This window comes from Pongo pygmaeus, chromosome 23 (genome assembly GCF_028885625.2).
Source record: "Pongo pygmaeus isolate AG05252 chromosome 23, NHGRI_mPonPyg2-v2.0_pri, whole genome shotgun sequence".
In the NCBI taxonomy this organism is placed as follows: Eukaryota; Metazoa; Chordata; class Mammalia; order Primates; family Hominidae; genus Pongo; species Pongo pygmaeus.
In genome coordinates, this window is record NC_085931.1 from 33,596,985 (window position 1) to 33,615,120 (window position 18,136).

At 39.9% G+C, this 18,136-nt stretch overlaps 1 protein-coding gene across 1 annotated transcript in view; it reads left to right on the forward strand.

The window, feature by feature from the left end:
• Positions 1-2,099: 2,099 nt before the first annotated feature.
• The window catches only part of LOC134739279 (breakpoint cluster region protein-like), a 77,467-nt gene continuing 61,430 nt past the window's right edge, over positions 2,100-18,136 (forward strand). Inside the window, exon 1 of the mRNA XM_063662932.1 lies at positions 2,100-2,141. Within this exon, the coding sequence (XP_063519002.1) occupies positions 2,121-2,141 (21 nt within the window). The 5' untranslated portion in view covers positions 2,100-2,120. The remainder of the gene's footprint in view (positions 2,142-18,136) is intronic.

Below are 18,136 nucleotides of genomic sequence, written 5' to 3' on the forward strand. Positions count from 1 at the left end.
TGTATTTTTAAAGAATTCTTCTAGATTAATATACTTAAGTAAAAAAATGGTATTCTGTGTACTGGCTGGGCTCGGTGGCTCACGCCTATAATCCCAACACTTTGGGAGGCTGAAGTGGGCAGATTACTTGAGGCCAGGAGTTGGAGACTAGCCTGGCCAACATGGTGAAACCCTGTGTCTACTAAAAACACAAAAATTAGCCAGATGTGGTGGTGCACACCTGTAATCCCAGCTACACAGGAGGCAGGGACAGGAGAATCACTTGAACCTGGGAGGCGGAGGTGGCAGTGAGCTGAGATCGAGCCACTGCACTCCAGCCTGGGCAACAGAGCAAGACTCTGTCTCAAAAAAAAAAAAGTATGGCTTGCACACACACACACACACAGACACACACACACCCCTTGCTGAATTTTTTTTTTTTTCGAGGCAGAGTCTCGCTCTGTCGCCCAGGCTGGAGTGCAGTGGCACGATCTCGGCTCACTGCAAGCTCTGCCTCCCGGGTTCATGCCATTCTCCTGCCTCAGCCTCCTGAGTAGCTGGGACTACAGGCACCCATCACCATGTCCAGATCATTTTTTTTATTGTTTTAGTAGAGACGGGATTTCACCGTGTTAGCCAGGATGGTCTCGATCTCCTGACCTTGTGATCCGCCTGCCTCGGCCTCCCAAAGTGTTGGGATTACAGGCTTGAGCCACCACGCCCGGCTTCTTGCTGAATTTTTTATTGGATTTGCATTAAATCTGTAGAACAATTTGGGGTGGCTCTCCTGGTTTTCAGGCCTTCAGAACCAGATCAGAATGACACCATCAGCTCTCCTGGATCTCTAGCTGGCCAACTGCAGATCTTGGGACTTCTCGGCCTCCATAATTGCATGAGCCAATTCCTTTAATAAGGATCTTGTTATAGATAGAATGCTTCCCCTTTATCCGAGGGGGATATGTTTCAAGAACCCCTACGGATGCCTAAAAATGCAGATATTGCCCAACTCCATGTATACTATGTTTTTGCCTATACATATAGATGCTCCTCAACTTATGATGGAATAAAAATATCCTAAGTTGAAAATATCATGAGTCAAAAATGCATTTAATACACTTTACCTATTGAACGTCATAGCTTAGCCTAGCCTATCTTAAACATGCTCAGACCACTTACATTAACCTACAGGTGGACAAAAATCATCTAACATGAAGCCTATTTTATAATAAGGTATTGAACACGTCATGTAATTTATTGAATATTATACATTACATTAAAAATGTGACAGTTTCACGCCATCATAAAGTTGAAAAATCTTAGGTCGAACCACAGTAAGTTGGGGACCGTGTATATACATACCACCTGTGATAAAGTTAAATTGATAAATTAGGCACAGTAGGAGATTAACAACAATAACTAATAATAAAATAAGCAATTATACAATATGCTAGCATCACTACTCCTGCACTGTGGGTCCATTAGTAAGTGAAATAAGGGTTACAAGCACTATGATACCAGACAGTTAATCTGATAACCAAGACTAAGGGTCTACTGGGCAGGCAGCACACACAACATGGATACATCGGACAAAGTGAGGACTCATCTTCCAGGTGTGACAGTGAGACCGCATGAGATTTCATCATGTCGTTCAGAATAGTCCACAATTTAAAACTTACTGTTTGTTTCAGGAATTTTTCCATTTAATATTTTCAGACCATGGATGACCATGAGGTACTCAAAGCATGGAAAGCAAAACCATAGATAAAACCATAGATAAAGATATATAAAATATACTGAATACTTATAGGGGTCCCTGCGTATAATCCATTTATTCTCCTTGAGCCACTTCTGTTTTATGAATAGCTTGACCAAGTGACCTAGTGGTCTTCACTTCTGCTGCGTATTTGCTGAACTGCAGGCAAAGAAGTCATCGATGGCACGCTAGTTCTTTGCACGCTGCGTAACTTTTCTGTGGTATAACATCTACGGTCCTTATTTGCAGATTGCTGGTCCATTCTTCACAATTTCTGACCCAGGAGATCTGAGATGAAGCCTGATCATTTGCATTTCTGACATGTCCCATTTGCTGCTGTTGCCACTGTTCCCTTGAGAACCTTGAGAACCACGGATCTAGACTGAGAATGGGAGGCAGTTCATCCCTGGTAAGGAGTAGAGAGTAAAAAAGATGAAGGCACACAAGACCATGACGTGCTTGGGGTATGACACAGTTCATTTTTCCAGAGTACATGTCCCAAATTGAGCAAGTAACAAGAAAAGAGTCAGATTATGGAGGGCTGAAAAGTTTGGATTTTATCCTGAAAGGCTGTTTGGGGAAGATATCTAAGTGTTTGAGTGAAGGGGAGACATGAAGAGATTTGTAATTTACAAAGACTGCTCTGCATGTAGGGTGGAGAGCATGCTGGATGGGATCCGCATTGGACCAGGACACCGACCAGCAGATGCCGTCATCTAGATTAGAACCAAAGAGGTTAATAGCAGGGAACCAATGCATGGCAATGTGGATTAAGAGTTAGAGAGAGGGAGGGCCGGGCGCAGTGGCTGACACCTGTAATCCCAGCACTTTGGGAGGGAGGCTGTGGGAGGCAGATCACGAGGTCCGGAGATCGAGAACATCCTGGCCAACATGTTGAAACCCGTCTCTACTAAAAATACACAAAATTAGCCGGGCGTGGTGGCACACACCTGTAGTCCCAGCTGCTCAGAAGGCTGAGGCAGGAGAATAGCTTGAACCTGGGAGGCGGAGGTTGCAGTGAGCTGAGATCGCACCAGGGCACTCCAGCCTGGGCAACAGAGCAAGACTCTATCTCAAAAAAAAAAAAAAAAAAAGAGAGAGAGAGAGAGAGAGGCAATAGCTATTTGGAGACTCATTGGCCAATTAAATATTGAAGGAAAATTTTAAAATGTTTTATAACAAATCAAAAAGTTCATCAGGCTCTTTAGTGTCAAATTACCATATTATCTTTCCATCTTTGATTCTTCTAGACATTATACATGTATTTGCTTTGTGAAATTCTTAATTTTCTTTTTTTTTCATATTGTTTCTTCCTGGATCATTCAATAGATTTAGTAGATTGTATTTAAGAGAGGGTTACTAGCTTAGTAGCTGGGACTGGTGACACACATGTGTAATCCTAGCCACTCAGGAGGCCGAGACAGGAGGATCACTTGACCCCAGGAGTTCGAGGCTACAGTGAGCTATGATTGTACCACTGCACTCCAGCCCTGGGTGACAGAGTGAAACTCCTCTAAAAATTTAAAAGGAAAAAGAGAGAGAGGGCAAGTAAAGTTGCCGCAAAGGAAAATAGTATTTATAAAAATTCTTGGGGCAATTGTGTATGTAATAAAGGTGTTGTTGAGGTCTGTTTTGGTGGCACAGTGTAGCTTGTTCCAAAGTAGTTGGTCCTCAGTTAGCAGGACTCAGATGGTGGGTTGCAAGCAAGGCCAAGTATAGTCACAAAAGCATTACCTATACAAGTCATAGTATCTGTAGGCAGAAGTTGCAGCCACTATTACTTCCTTTTATTTCTTTTTCTTCTCCTCCCCAAATTTCTATATGCATGTACCCACACACATGCCCAGTATAAAAGACTGTCTGGGTCGGTCAGCCCTGGGCACTCCCAATCTGAGCTTCTACAATACCTGCACAACACTTCCTCACAGCACTTTGCATGCTTCACTGTTGTTTCTCTGGTGTGTCTGCCTCCCTATCTAGCCTGTGAGGCCTTTGAGGGAAGGAATTCTTATGAGAGAGGAGCAGAGGAAGCAAGTGATCGCTCAGCTTCAGGGCTTAGTCCCAGGGACGGTCTTGGCGGATGGAGTTTTAGACTCATGCTGAGAGACTGTTTATTTCGGGATATCGGCAAAATCCCTGATAAATGTGGTTTTGCCTCAGTCAGAATTCTCAGAGGAACCCAAGAAAAGATTTCTTTCCCAAAGGATTCTAGAACACAGTAAAAAGCTGCACTGACAGCTTTCCTGGCTCAAATTATACTTGAACGGTGGTGTCTGGAGGCTTTCTCCTGTCCTAACCTTTCCTCGAAGACAATATTCAGAAATGCACTGCATAAACCAGGTACAGGTGGAACTGCTGTGGTTCCCTGGCCACACTCCCCTTTCTTCTTCTGGTGAAGGGTGTGTTTCTCAACATTATTTTAAAAGTCTCATTTTTTAAATTAAATGGCTTAATTTAAAAAATTAAGTCCTTCAATAAAACTTTTACAGTTCATCTTCTGTGTATTCCCTCGTATCAAGGAAGTTTGGTGGAATCTCAGTTTCTGTGGTTAATTTTTTTTTAAGCGTAAAATATGCTTCTTAAATATAGTTGCCCCTCTAGACATTCTGGTGCGGACTCCTAAGGAGTTTCTGTTCCCATAGCTGGAGTTTGAAATAACTCACTGCTTGTGGTATATGGTCCTGTGCACAAAGCCCTCGGCCAGGCAGAACCCATGGCCTGCCTAGGACCATTTTTATGATCATTCATCTGAGCAAGGGTGGATGTGAGCTGAGACCCTACATTTTATTATTTCTTAGATATGTTCTCTGAAAACAAATTAGTTTTGAATTAATTATTCTGACCTGGGATTAAGAATTTTGTGTTCCAGAAGTCACGTGTAATTCTTACATGTTTTAGTAATATGGCAAAAAGTCATTAAGCTTCTATTTTTTGTTGTCCTTATAAATGGATTATTGGCTAATTTTAAAAAATATTTTCTTTTCTTCCTTCTCTGGCTTGCACAATCACCTCTGACCCAGCATTTGTCTGTGCACTTAAATCATTTTCTCCAAAGACCATTAACAAGTGCTTGCTGTACATTTCCCTTGTCCTGCTCTTCATGGATAATGCCACATAACAGACTAAAATGGGCAAAGCAATGCTGTTGGGAAGAAAGAAGATTGCTTTACTTTGTAATATTAAGAAAGCATAGGTTTTACTCCTAGAATGTACACACATTGAAAATCAGATGGATTTTTTTTCTATAGATCCTAGAATTATGTTGAGTCCTTGATCCATGGAAAGTTTTCTTTCTGCTCAATACTATATTCAAGTTTTAACCTTTCTCAGCTGCAAGTTTAATTCAAGCTCATATTGCTTCTTTATCGAACTTGGGTGTGACAATAAAACTGGAAACTTTCACTTGGGTTTGATTTGTTCTAGAATCTTTATATTCTGTCAGATTAAACCATGCTTAGCACAAGTTTGACTTAGCTTGTGGTTTCGAGGCAAATCATGTGAGTCATTTAATAAGACAGAAGGTCTTTCTTGTCTATAACCAATATGTTTATATATTAAAAATATAAAATCAAGAAATAAACACCATACTATACATGTGATGGGTGCGCAGAAGTCCTTAGAGTCAAGCTACAAGGTGTTAACAGGAGATATTAGCATCCATGGAAGATTTAACTAGGTCATTCAGTATCTGTAAATTTGCTTTATGGCTAACTCTACACACTGAAAAAGAAAAACCTTGAATTGTGAAATTGCATGTCATATAATATTCCTGGATGCATTTTGCTTTTTATTAGTTTCCAGATAAAAATACAAGGTGGTTTCTCCTTTCTCTAAGTGCTTACATGTGTGTACTCATCTTCCTTTATGGTATGCATGCATTCAGTTATTTGTTTCTAAAATATGGGGGGGGGGTGCGTCGTCATTTGCTCAGTGATATCATAGAAGACTCAGGCACTTGGTAACTTTCCCTTCAAGTATTCTCAAAAGTTTGGCTTTCAGTTCTCTCCTTGTCATCTCATGGTCTCGAACTGCAGACTTTAAAATCATGTAAACAAATAAAATGCATATAAAAACAGAAAATGAGAGGAAGCCAGGAAAGCCAGAGAACTAACTCTTACTCTCTCCTCTCCTCTGTCTCTGTCTTTCTCATTCTCTCTCTCTCTCTTTCTCAAAGTGCATCTTCTAGGGATTCGCCCTTGTATCTCACTCCCTATATTAGGATGAGGGAAATGGGAATGAGAAAATTGGTGCCTAGGCTTCTCATCAGCCACTGTTCTGGGAAGCAGATTCAGTAAGCAAAGAATAATGGTGGAAAGGAATGAAGAGAGAGAGAGAGAGAGAGAGAAAGAGAAGGGAAGGAAAGGAAAAGAAAGGAAAGGAAGGGAGAGAGAGAAAGAAAGAGAAAGAGAGAGAGAAAGAGAGAGAAAGAAAGAGAGAGAGAAAGAGAGAAAAAAGAAAAGAGAGAAAAGAGAAGAAAGGAAGAAAGAAAGAAAAAGAAAGGAAGAAAGAAAGAAAGAGAAAGAAAAGAATAGAAAAGAAAAAGAAGCATTCTACAATCAGAATGAAAAACAGCACAATAACCGTGGTTGGAGTTTATTCATTCATTCCGTCAGCTAAATCAGTATGAGCTCTGTAGCTGATATTGCCATGGAAACCAGGCAGGAACAGAGCTGCCTGGTTCCTGCCTGTTCCAAGCTTTGGATCCTGTAAATTCTAAGATTTTAAAAGGATTTTTGCTTGTGTTAGTTAGTCTGCTCTTGACAACCAAAGGCACTCTAACTGATTCTGAGAGTACCAAGTTGGAAGTCAGATTATCTGGGTTCTGACATCAGATCTGCCATTCAATGTTTGTGTGGCCTGGAATTAGTTGTGTCACCTCTCTGAACATCAGCTTTTTCATCTGTGGAATCAAAATTGTTTAATTGCTTGAACCCCATTGTTACTATCAGTTTTATGATTTTGTGAGATCTATTATTATAGTCAATTACAGGCCTTCTGTCTCTTGAATATCCATGGAATCATTGTATAAATTTGCTTTTCCTTCTACATGAAAAACCAAACATCTTATTAACATCATGATGAATAAATTAGAATAGAAATTAGATTTAAAAAGCTGGGAGGCCTTTGAAGGCCAAATTGTATGCCTAAAATGTTATGATTTTATTACCCTGGAAAGAGATTTGGTAACCATGTGGAGCAGGATGGATTTGAAGGTAATATTCCATAAAGCTTTTTTTTCCTTTTTTTTTTTTTTTAACTTTTGCTATCCCTTTGCAGTAAATTAGCAGACATCAATTAAATAACTACTATGTGTTTGGCACAGCACCAGGTACTGAGGATGCAATAGGATGTGGTATAAACCTCTTTCCACTAAGTTTGGCAACAGGTAAGAGAGACCCATGAAAATAACAGCCTAAAGCAGGGAGAATTATGTGTCTTTCTCATGGAAAGCCCAGAAGTAGGCAGACCAGGGTGGGATATGGAGACCCAGGCTCCCCTCTCATTGTTGCTTTGCCCCATGTGGGTCTCTGTTCCCACAGTCACTTCACTTTGGCTGGTCTAGCCTCATTTAGCAGATCTGGTTTAACTGGCAAGAAGGAGAAAAAAAAAAGAAAAAAAGAAAAAGAAAAACAAGATATGCATTGGCTGTTTTTGAGGGAAGGTTTCTGGGAGCTGCCCGATGAGCTTCTCTCACAGGATGCAAGATAATCATACCACTGCATTTAATGTCAAGGGGGGTTGAAAATATGGTCTTTATTTCTTTTGCTTTATGCCTAGCAAAAAATTAGGGGTTCTATTGTTTTGGAAAGAGAAGATGGATATCGATAAACAACTGGCAGGTTTTGCTATACATGGTGACACAAGTTTCTCCAGATGAACATGTAAGTAATTAGTTAAAATTCGGTATAGAAATGACAGTGTCCATGCACACATGCATTCCCCAGTGTATGCAGCGTAGCGCAAGTAGAGAGAAAATGGGGAAGGCTTCTAGGATGAGGTAATGCATAAACTGAGACTTGAGGCTGAAATTAAATTTAAGTAAAAACATCATAAGGTTGCAGGGTACTGCTGAAAGTTCAGCGCTCACGATGAAAGAAATGCAAATCAAAGCCAAAGTGAGATATAATCTCATCCCAGTTAAAATAAAAAAGATAGGGAATGACAGATGGTGGTGAGGATGTGGAGAAAGGGGAACCCTCATACATTGCTAGTAGGAATGTAAATTAATACAGCCACTGTGGAAAACAGTATGGAGTTTCCTTAAAAAAAAAACAAAAGTAAAAAATAGAACTACTGTATGATCCAGCAATCCCACTACTAAGTATATATCCAAAAGAAATGACATCAATATATTGAAGCAATATCCTCACTCACATGTACTTGGCAGCAGTGCTCACAATAGCCAAAATGTGGAGTCAACCTAAGTGTTCATCAGTGGGTGAAAGGATAAGAAAAATGTGGTAGATGTACACAATGGAATATTACTCAGCCATAAAAAAAATGAAATCCTGTCCTTTGCAGCAACATGGATAGAACTAGAGGTCATTATGTTAAGGGAAGTGAGTCAGGCACAGAAAGACAAATATCACATGTTTTCACTCATATGTGAGACTATGAGAGCTAGCAAGTGGATCTCATGAAGATAGAGAGTAGTTTGGTGGCTACCAGAGGCTGGGAATGGTAGTGTGGCGGAGGGAAGAGAAGTTGATTAATGGGTACAGATACACACCTTGAAAGAAGACCTAACACCTGGTGTTCCATTAACTCTAGTAAAGTTACTAGAGTTAATATTAGCTGATTGTACATTTCAAAATAACTAGAAGATAATAATTTGAATGTCCCTAGCATAAAGAAATGATAAATAATTAAGGTGATGAATATCCAAGTTACCCTGATTTGATTATGTAAATGTACGAAATTATCACATGGACCCTGAAAATATGTACATCTAACATGTATCAATTTTTAGAAGTTCAGTGCTAGGGAAACATACATTCTGAGTTACGGGTGCTGGGGAGTGATGCTGGAGTAGCAGGTGGGGACTATATTATGGAGCCCTTTTCATGTCACCATATGATTCCTGTAAAAAGATTATAAGATTTTTTTATATAAGCCAATGACCTACAAAACTACAATAATTTAATCCTGTATGCTAGCAATGGACAATATAACAATAAAAATAGCATCAAAAAGTACAAAGCACTTAGGAATAAATGTAAGAAAAGAAATGCAAGAAGTACACACTGAAAACTACAAACATGGATGTGAAAAAGACCTACAGAAATGGAGAGACATTATATGTTCACAGATAGGAAGATTCTACGTAGTTAAGACTGTCATTCTGCAGCAGATCTGCAGATTCAACCCAATCCCTATCTAAGCTCCCCCCAGGCCTTTTTTTTTTTTTTTTTCCAGAAATTGACAAACTGCTCCTAAAAAATATATATGGAAATGGAAATGACCTAGAACAGCCAAGCAACTTTGAAAGAGAAGAAAGTTAGTGGATTTGCACCACTCGTTTCAAAACTTATGACCAGCCTACATTTATCAGGCAATGTGGTTTTGGCTTAATAGACATATAAGCCCAGTGCAGTGGCTCACACCAGTAATCCCAACACTTTGTGAGGCTGAGACAGGAGGATTGCTTGAGGCCAGGAGTTTGAGACCAGCCTGGGCAATAAAATGAGATCCCTTCTCGACAAAAAAACAAAACAAAACAAAACAAAATTGAAAATTAGCTGAATTAGCTGAGTAAAGTGTCTCAAGCCTGTGGTCCCAGCTACTGAGGAGGCTGAAGTGGGAGGATCACTTAAGCTCAGGAGTCCAAGGGTGCAGTGAGCTACTGTCTCACCACTGCACTCTGGCATCTCAAAAGAGAGAGAGAGAGAGAGAGAGAGAATAGACATACACAACAATGGAACAGAAGAGATCCCAAAATAAGCCTTTATATGTATGGTCAGTTGGTTTTCAACATAGGTGTAAAGGCAATTCAAAGGGGGTAAGCATTGTTTTTTAAACGAATAGCGCTGGAACAATTATATATCCATATAAAAAGCAGTGAATTTAAATCCTTACCTTACATTATACATAAAATTACCTCAAAATGAGTAATAGAACTAAGCAGAGGAGCAAAAGTTATAAAACGTCTAAAAGAAAACATGGTAGAAAATTTTTGTGATCTTGAGTTAGGCAATGAGTTTTTAGATATAACACCAAAACCATAATCTATAAAAGAAACATTGATAAACTGAACTTTGTCAAAATTAAAACCTTTTGCTCTTCAAAAGATACTGTTAAGAAAACAACCAAGCCATATCGTGAGAGGAAATATTTGCAAATCATTTATCTGATAAAGACATGTATTCAGAATACACAGAGGGATCTTACAACTCAATAAGACAAATGACTGATTAGAAAATGGGAAAAGAGGCCAGGCATGGTGGCTCATGCCTGTAATCCCAGCACTTTGAGAGACCAAGGTGGGTGGATCGCTTGAGGTCAGGAGTTCGAGACAAGCCTGCCCAACATGGCAAAACCCTGTCTCTACTAAAAATACAAAAATTAGCCAGGCGTGGTGGTGCGTGCCTATAGAGTTTGAGACCAGCCTGCCCAACATGGCAAAACCCTGTCTCTACTAAAAATGGAAAAATTAGCCAGGTATGGTGGTGTGCGCCTATAATCTCAGCTGCTCAGGAGGCTGAGGCAGGAGAATCACTTGAACCCAGGCGGTGGAGGTTGCAGTGAGCTGAGATCGTGCCACTGAACTCCAGCCTGGGTGACAGGGTGAAACTGTGTCTGAAACAAACAAACAAACAAACTTTTTTTAAAAAGTGGGAAAAGACCTGAACAGATACTAGCCAATGAAGACATACAGATGGCAAATAAACACGTGAAAAGATGCTCAATATCACTTGTCATTAAGGAGTCACAAATTAAGACCATAGTGTGATACCACTTCGCCTCCACTAGAAAACCTATCATCAGAAAGGCAATGACAAATGTTGGTGAAGATGTAGAGAAAAATGAATCCTTAAGGCATTACCTAAGCTGCATTGAAAATATATATCCACCCCAATATATGTACCAACATGTTTATGGCAGAATTATTCACAGTCGCCAAAGATACAAACAATCCAAATGTCCATCAAGCGGTGAGTGACTAAACAAAATGGGCCATATGCATACAATAGAATATTATTCAGCAACAAAAAGGAGCAAACTATCTGGTGTGCTACAAAATGAAGGAACCTCGGAAACATAATTCTAAGTGAAAGAAGTCAGACTTCATAGATTATATATTGTATTATTACATTTATATGAAATGGCCAGAACAGACAAATCTATAGGAAAAGAAAGCAGATACAGTAGTCCCCCTGACCCTCCACAACCCCAGTCCCTTGTTGGCACTTTCGCTTTTGACAGTTTCAGTTACTTGTGGTCAACTGTGATCTGAAAATATTAAGTGGAAAATTTCAGGAATAAACAATTCATAAGTTTTCAATTGTGCACTGTTCTGAGTAGCATGTTCTCTCTCTTATACCTGTCTTTATTTAATCACTATATTATTTGTAAAAGTAGATCACATCTTACTGTCTCCCTAAGATGTGAAATAACTCTCAGAAGGCATATTCTTGGTCTACACTATAAACATTCACCTAATCAAGCTGCTCTGTTCTGGTTTTCAATGATCTCCCAGGGTTAGCATGAATCAAAATGTGATCTTACCACTAGAGTTCCAGAAAATCATTAAGAGGAAGACGCTCCACATTTATAAAGATATTGTCATAATAAATAAATTTTTTATTAGAACTAGGGGATACTATTAATTTTTATCAAATAGACTATTCTATGTCATCAAAAGCTATAAATAGATGCTCTTTCATTTTGTAAAATGAAAAAACAGTGGCAGAGTCCTCCCCAGCTAGCTTCAAGGAGTGTTTATATCATCTCTTGCCCAGTTTCACAGTATATTGTATGAACAAATTAATCAACCAGAAGTCATTTCAGATCTAGTTTCATCAAAGGCAACTTGAGAACATTATGGCCTAAAGAAAAGGAGAAAAGGGTAGAGAACTTAGGGAGGAGTGATTTCTAGACTAGTCAAGGGTAATAGGAGGGAGTGCGACCAACAACCAACAGAGTTATCATGATCAGAGGTAAAACTTGAAAAGATGAGGAAATATAAATTTATAAAGCAATAAGTTGCATCTTGATGTCCACTACAATGTCCCTCTCAGTAGACAAATTTGCTCTCTCCTTCTTAGAGCACCATGAGGGGTCCAGAAGCAATATGGGGACAACCAAAGTGTCTGTTTCCTTCCCAAGCTTCCTGCCTCCTCCCAACCTACAAGCACACCTAAGACTGCAGCTGTACTCACGGTCCTAGGACAGAACACTAGGGCGAAGGGGGCCTGGTCCCAGCCTTCTTCCTGTCCTCTCCTTCCCTGTGTCATTGTACTTAATGATTCAGAAAATGCTCAGGCATTGTACAGGCCTTGAGGTTAATGTTTTTGCTCAGTCAGAGCACAGAACTGTGAGTCAAAGTGGGCTTCATTGTTGATGGGCCCCGTGGCATACCCAGCAATTGTTTGTAGAAAAATTAGTTTTTGTGCCCTGGCCGGGTGTGGTGGCTCATGATAGTAATCCCAGAACTTTGGGAGGCTAAGGTGGGCAGATCAGTTGAGGTCAGGAGTTCAGGACCAGACTGACTAACTTAGCGAAACCCACTCTCTACTAAAAATACAAAAATTAGCCAGGCGTGGTGGCACACACCTGTAGTCCCAGCTACTCAGGAGGCTGAGGCACAAGAATCGCTTGAACCTGGGAGGCGGAGGTTTCAGTGAGCCGAGATCGCACCACTGCACTCCAGCCTGGGCTATGGAGTGAGACTGTGTCTCAAATAAATAAATAAATAAATAAATAAATAAATAAATAAAAGTGAGTTTTTGTGCCCTAAAATTAATCATGTTTTCTGATTATGTGGACTCATATTAAGTAGGAATTTCCAAGAAGTATAAGGCAAGGTTAGAAAAGTCAGATTCGTATTAGAAGGACAGAATTATTCAGTGAAAAAAAAACTTAAATATAAATTGATGGAAGTCATTGGTTTTGTGAACTGATGGACTCATCCTCTTGTAGCCAGAAGCTGACTGGTGCAGTAGCTTCCAAGGTTATCTGTTTCCTGTTATAGATCCTCAATAATATATTTTAACATAGTCAATCTCTATGGTTTTAAGGTAGGAGGCCAAGCCCATTGCTATTCTTTATGTTCAGTCTTTATCTTCATAGATAAGTTTTATGAATGTTCCCGGAATTTCAAGATTTGCACTGGCAAAATGATTTTAAAATAGTTCTGATCAGTTCCTGGAAATTTCTCCTTCACTCTCCCCCGACGGTGTGGCCGATTTCCCGGACCAGTTAAGTTCAATTCGGATAATAAACTGATAAGATGCATATTTCCCTGGGGGAGGAAAGAAGGAAGTGGACTACTACACCATTAGAAAAAAGCTCTTTCAATATTTTATTAAACCATCTCTGGTATAACCCCATTTCTGTCTCTTTAGATATTTAGAGCAGCTCAATTAGCTTGAGAAGGCAGTTTCGGAGAGCTTTCAGCTAGTTCATGGCCACAGACAGATGGCACCAGATGACTGGAGTGTGGAGGAAGTCTACCCTCTAAATGAGGGCGAGGAGATGTGGAAGCTACACGCGTGAGGACTCTTGGCAAGAACGTAGCTTGGGGCTGCCAAGAATTCAAAGGTCAGAGAAGAGGTTTAGAGATTTCACTACCGTGGGAAGTTTCCCATCATCTGCTTCCTCAATTCATTTTCTCAGAAGTGTTCTAGCTGCAAAGTGCTGGCATATACCTGCAGTATGAGGGGACTTTTTCTTGGGGAGCAAGGCCTGAACCAGAAGTCAGTGGGCCATCTGTTCTGGCTTTATCAGAAAGCTGGAATGAGGGTAGCAGAGGAGAATTAGATCTGAAATCTTTTTAAAGTACCAGGCATTGCATTTTCCAACTTTGTTTTTTAAAACCCCACAAGTTAGGTATGGTTTTTCCTTCTTTTTTTTTCTTTTTGATTTTTTATTTTGATCTAATTTTAGACTTACAAAAAGTTGCAAAAATAGTACAGAGGTTTCCTATTTACCCCTCACTCAGCTGCTGCTGCTATTAGCATTTCATGTAATCATAGTTGAATAATCAAAACCAGGAAATTAACATTAGTACAATCCTATTAAACTACAAGCCTGTTCCAAATTTCATTGTTTTATTCATATTATTCTTTCTCTGTTTTCTTTCTATTTAAAGATAGGGGCACCCAGGCATAAAGTAAACTTACCTCAGGGATATAATCAGCCCAGATCTGATGCCAAAGCATGTGATTTTTTTTTTTAACTACCCCGTGCTTGATCTAATATTTTGGAAAGAGCTTCAGATTCCAGCACTCTTCAGGAAATCTAAGTTCTTTTCCTGGATCTGCCTTTATTAACTGTGCATCTGGATCCAAGTCATTTTTCTATGAATGTCAGTGTCCTCACATGTACTTTTATGATCATTTTATTGCTGCATTTGTAAGATTCTACTTATGATTCTATCATCTAATTGGGTTTATCTCTCTGTACCTTGGGTTTCTCATCTGTTCAGCGGGCTCAATTCCCATAGTAACCTTTATAGAAACATAACATTTATTTCAGTCATTTTTTTTTCTGTGCAACAAACTCCTTTTAACCTAGTGGATTTTATCTATATTTATGTGATTTTGTTATGTGTACCGTTTCTGTGTGTTAGCAGTTTAGACAGGCCATGTTATTTTAGCTCCATGATTTCTGGGGGCTCAGGTGGAAATGTAAATGGCTGGAAGGAGATCACTTCTACAGAGGTTTCCTCATTCACGTATTTTGGCATTGTGGCCGGGGTGTACAGAACACTGGGCTCACCTGATGCTCTATTGACTAGAGCATCAACATGTGGCCTTTTCAAAATAGCAGCGTCAGGCTAGTGAGTCACCTGCTGTGGTCAGTGGCTTCCCCAGAGCCAGTGTCCCAAAAGAATCAAGCAAAAGCCCCATGGCTTTTCTGGCATAGCCTGAGAAGTCACTCAGTGCCACTTCCACCACCACCTCCTGTTGGCGACCAGCAACTCATAAGGTAGCCTAGATCCAAAGAGGGAGGCAAGTTAGAGTTCCCCTCTTGATGGAGGAATGGCAAGGTCACATTGGAGAAGGGCCGGTGGGATGAGAGAGATTGAGGGGGAAAACGTACCTTCAGAAAACACAGTCTGCTGCAACACTAAGTAAAATAATGATAAGGAGTCCCCAGCCAAATAGAATATTCCCTCAGGGTACCTTCACTTCTGTTTGTTAAGGCTTTTTTTTTTTGGAGGTGACACAAGGTCTTGCTGTGTTACCTAGGAGTGCAGTGGAATGCAGTGGAGCAATCATGGCTCACTCTCTGCAGCCTTAGCCTCCTGGGCTCAAGCAAACCTCCCATCTCAGCCTCTGGGACTACAGGTGCGCAGCACCATGCCCAGCTAATTGTTCTTTTTTTTTTTTTTTTTTTTTTTTTTTTTTTTTTTTTTGTAGAGACAGAGTCTCACTGTGTGTCCCAGGCTGGCTCTGAACTTCTGGATTCAAACCATCCTCCCATCTGAGCCTCTCAAAGTGCTAGGATTATAAGTGTGAGCCTATTTGCTCTTGAAAGCAAATAAAACTCTGTCCTGGGCTTTCAGGCTCCATACCAATTGCCTGCCACCTCAGAGACCTTACCTCTCCCTCGAATTGTTGCCATAGGCTTTTTACCTGTAGATGGATTCCATTACATTCCAGTATTCAGCACTCCCAGCCTTTGTCACTTCCAAGCTGGACAACCTGAGCAATCTCTTTAACCTCTATGAACCTCTCACTGTAGGCAGGAGACGGTCAGGATCCTACAGCCCCCTACAACTCTCATTTTCTCTCAGTGCACGTGTGCACGTGGGTGTATCCTGTACAAGGGTTTTATTTTGCTATCGTAGATTCCTCCTTTTCCCCTCTTGACATAAGTGAATTTTAAGGTCCTTGGAGTTCCTCATCAGAGCCAACCAACCTTTGTATTGTCAGTTCATAATTATTGCTGCTTCAGATCCCAAGTGTGCCTTCTGCAAGCAAAATCCACACATATTTTTATATATTTTAAGGTCCAAATAAGTAACATAAAAAGATGATGAGAATTTTTAATGAAAGGATCAGAGAAGAAAAAAGAGGAGTACCTATTTTCAATTACAATGTAGTTTCTGAAACTTCAGACTTCAGAATTTAAAAAAGCAAAGCCAAAACACCTGTGTGGAGAATAATTTGATAACCTAAAGAATTTGGGAAATAGTTATTTCTTATTCCTATCAATGGTGGCAATGGCTTCCTTTTGTCAATTTCTGCTTATGCATCAATGTTCAGCTCATGGAATTAAGTAGGTCAGATTTCACCACTATGTAAATTCCTAGTACTATTTCTTCTTCTAACACTTATCTTCATTGTAATGGAATCAGTCCATTGTTGATTGTCTTTTACCTCTGTTTTTGTATAAGATCCATGAGTGCAGGGGTGGTCTGGCTAACTGATTATCTCCTCATTCCTACTACACTGCCTGGCTGCTAACAGGTGCTCAGAAAAGGTGGACTGTTTGAAGGAAGAATGTGTAGTACTTCCAATCCTTTAGACTGAGATAGAGATATCTCTCTATCCAATCATCCTAACCACCAGACCCTTTGAGATTTGCCTTCTCTCCAGCATGGCAGAAGCAGGTGCCCATAGACAAGGATGCTCCTTCCTCCAGCCTCCTCTCAAACGTTGCACACCAGGACAGTAGGAAGCTTATTGTTTTGCACATTTTGGAAAAGCATTTAATATTCCTGCAGACATTTTATTTGTGTTTTTCACCTAGAGGCTAAGATGGATTTCCTTTTTTTCTTTTCTTTTTTCTAGGAGAACATCTTTCTTTGGCCAATGCTGTTTTCTTCTTTTACAAATGAACATATTAGGGAATTTTTATGAACTTGGGTGCTCTCATCTCCATCACTCTTGTTTCCATCTAGCTACAGGAAACTGCTTTTGCAGATGCAGCAGTGCCCTCTTGATTGTGTGTAAACTTTCTCCTGGCTCCAAGCCCAAGTTTCAAGTGGTGTTGAAAATGTCAGCTCCCTTGAGTAGGTCTCAACTGTTTAGTACCAAAGGATCAACTTTTTCTTACTCTCACCACTGCTAAATGGCACTCTATTCAGTGGCAGCAAAACAGAGCCAGCTTATCATGGAAACTGCAATTTGAAAGCTGGCATACAGTTCTTGTTTATATCTAGCTCAGGCTGGACTGTTATCACTGTTGATAACTGTACCTAACAAGTTAGAAATAACCAAGCTCAAGAAAGTATTCATACTTTCACCCTGTCTGGCAACATGAACTTTAAGATGCTTACTAAGTCATATGCTCAAAGAGAAGCTTGGCGAAAATACCATAGTCACTCGAAGGCCTGTAATATCTCTCTAAAAGGCATATCAAACATTTCACATCCACAGCCTCCGATTCATTCATTCATTCACTGATTCATCCAGCCAGTATTTGTGATGCAAACACTATGTACCAAGTGCTGAGGATACAGCAGTGAACGTGAGAAGGGTCCTCCCTACCCTAGTATATCTTGTTCCATTTTATGAGAGAAAAAGCTAAGTATTGAATTTAAATATTTGTTTAAAGCTCTTATGCTATCAGCAATGAGGTCAGGTATATTATACCTAAAGAGAGTTGATATATTTGCCACATGTGGAAGAAATGCATAAATTATTGCAGTAATTTAAGACTGATTCTTTTACTTTTCCTTTCATTACAGAGATATATCTAACATGTATTTTTCTTACCACATGTTCTCACTTATAAGTGGGAGTGAAATAATGTGTACATATGGATTCAGAGAGTGGAATAATAGTCATTGGAGACTTGGAAAAGTGGGAGGGTACAAGGGGGATGAGGAATGAGAAATTACTTAATGGGTACAATGTCCACTATTTGGGAGATGGGTACACTAACAGCCCAGGCTTCATCACTAGGCAATATATCCATGTAACAAAACTACACTTGCATCCCTTACATTTATATAAAATTTTTTTAAAAGAAAAAAACCACATTTTTCCTTGCACATTATCCCTCAGTTATCATGCTGTGAGTGCAGGACCACAAACAACTTTTGTAGGGTCTAGGTCATCTCCAAATCAAACTTTTGTTGAGCATCTATGGTGTGGCAATCACTGCGCTATACTGTGGAGAGAATGCCAAAGTGTAGTGGGCCTGTTCAGAAAAGCTTGCCATGGAGATGAGACAATGCAGACTGAACAACTCAACAGAATGATTGACTATGGGAGGGGCTAAAGGGGACAG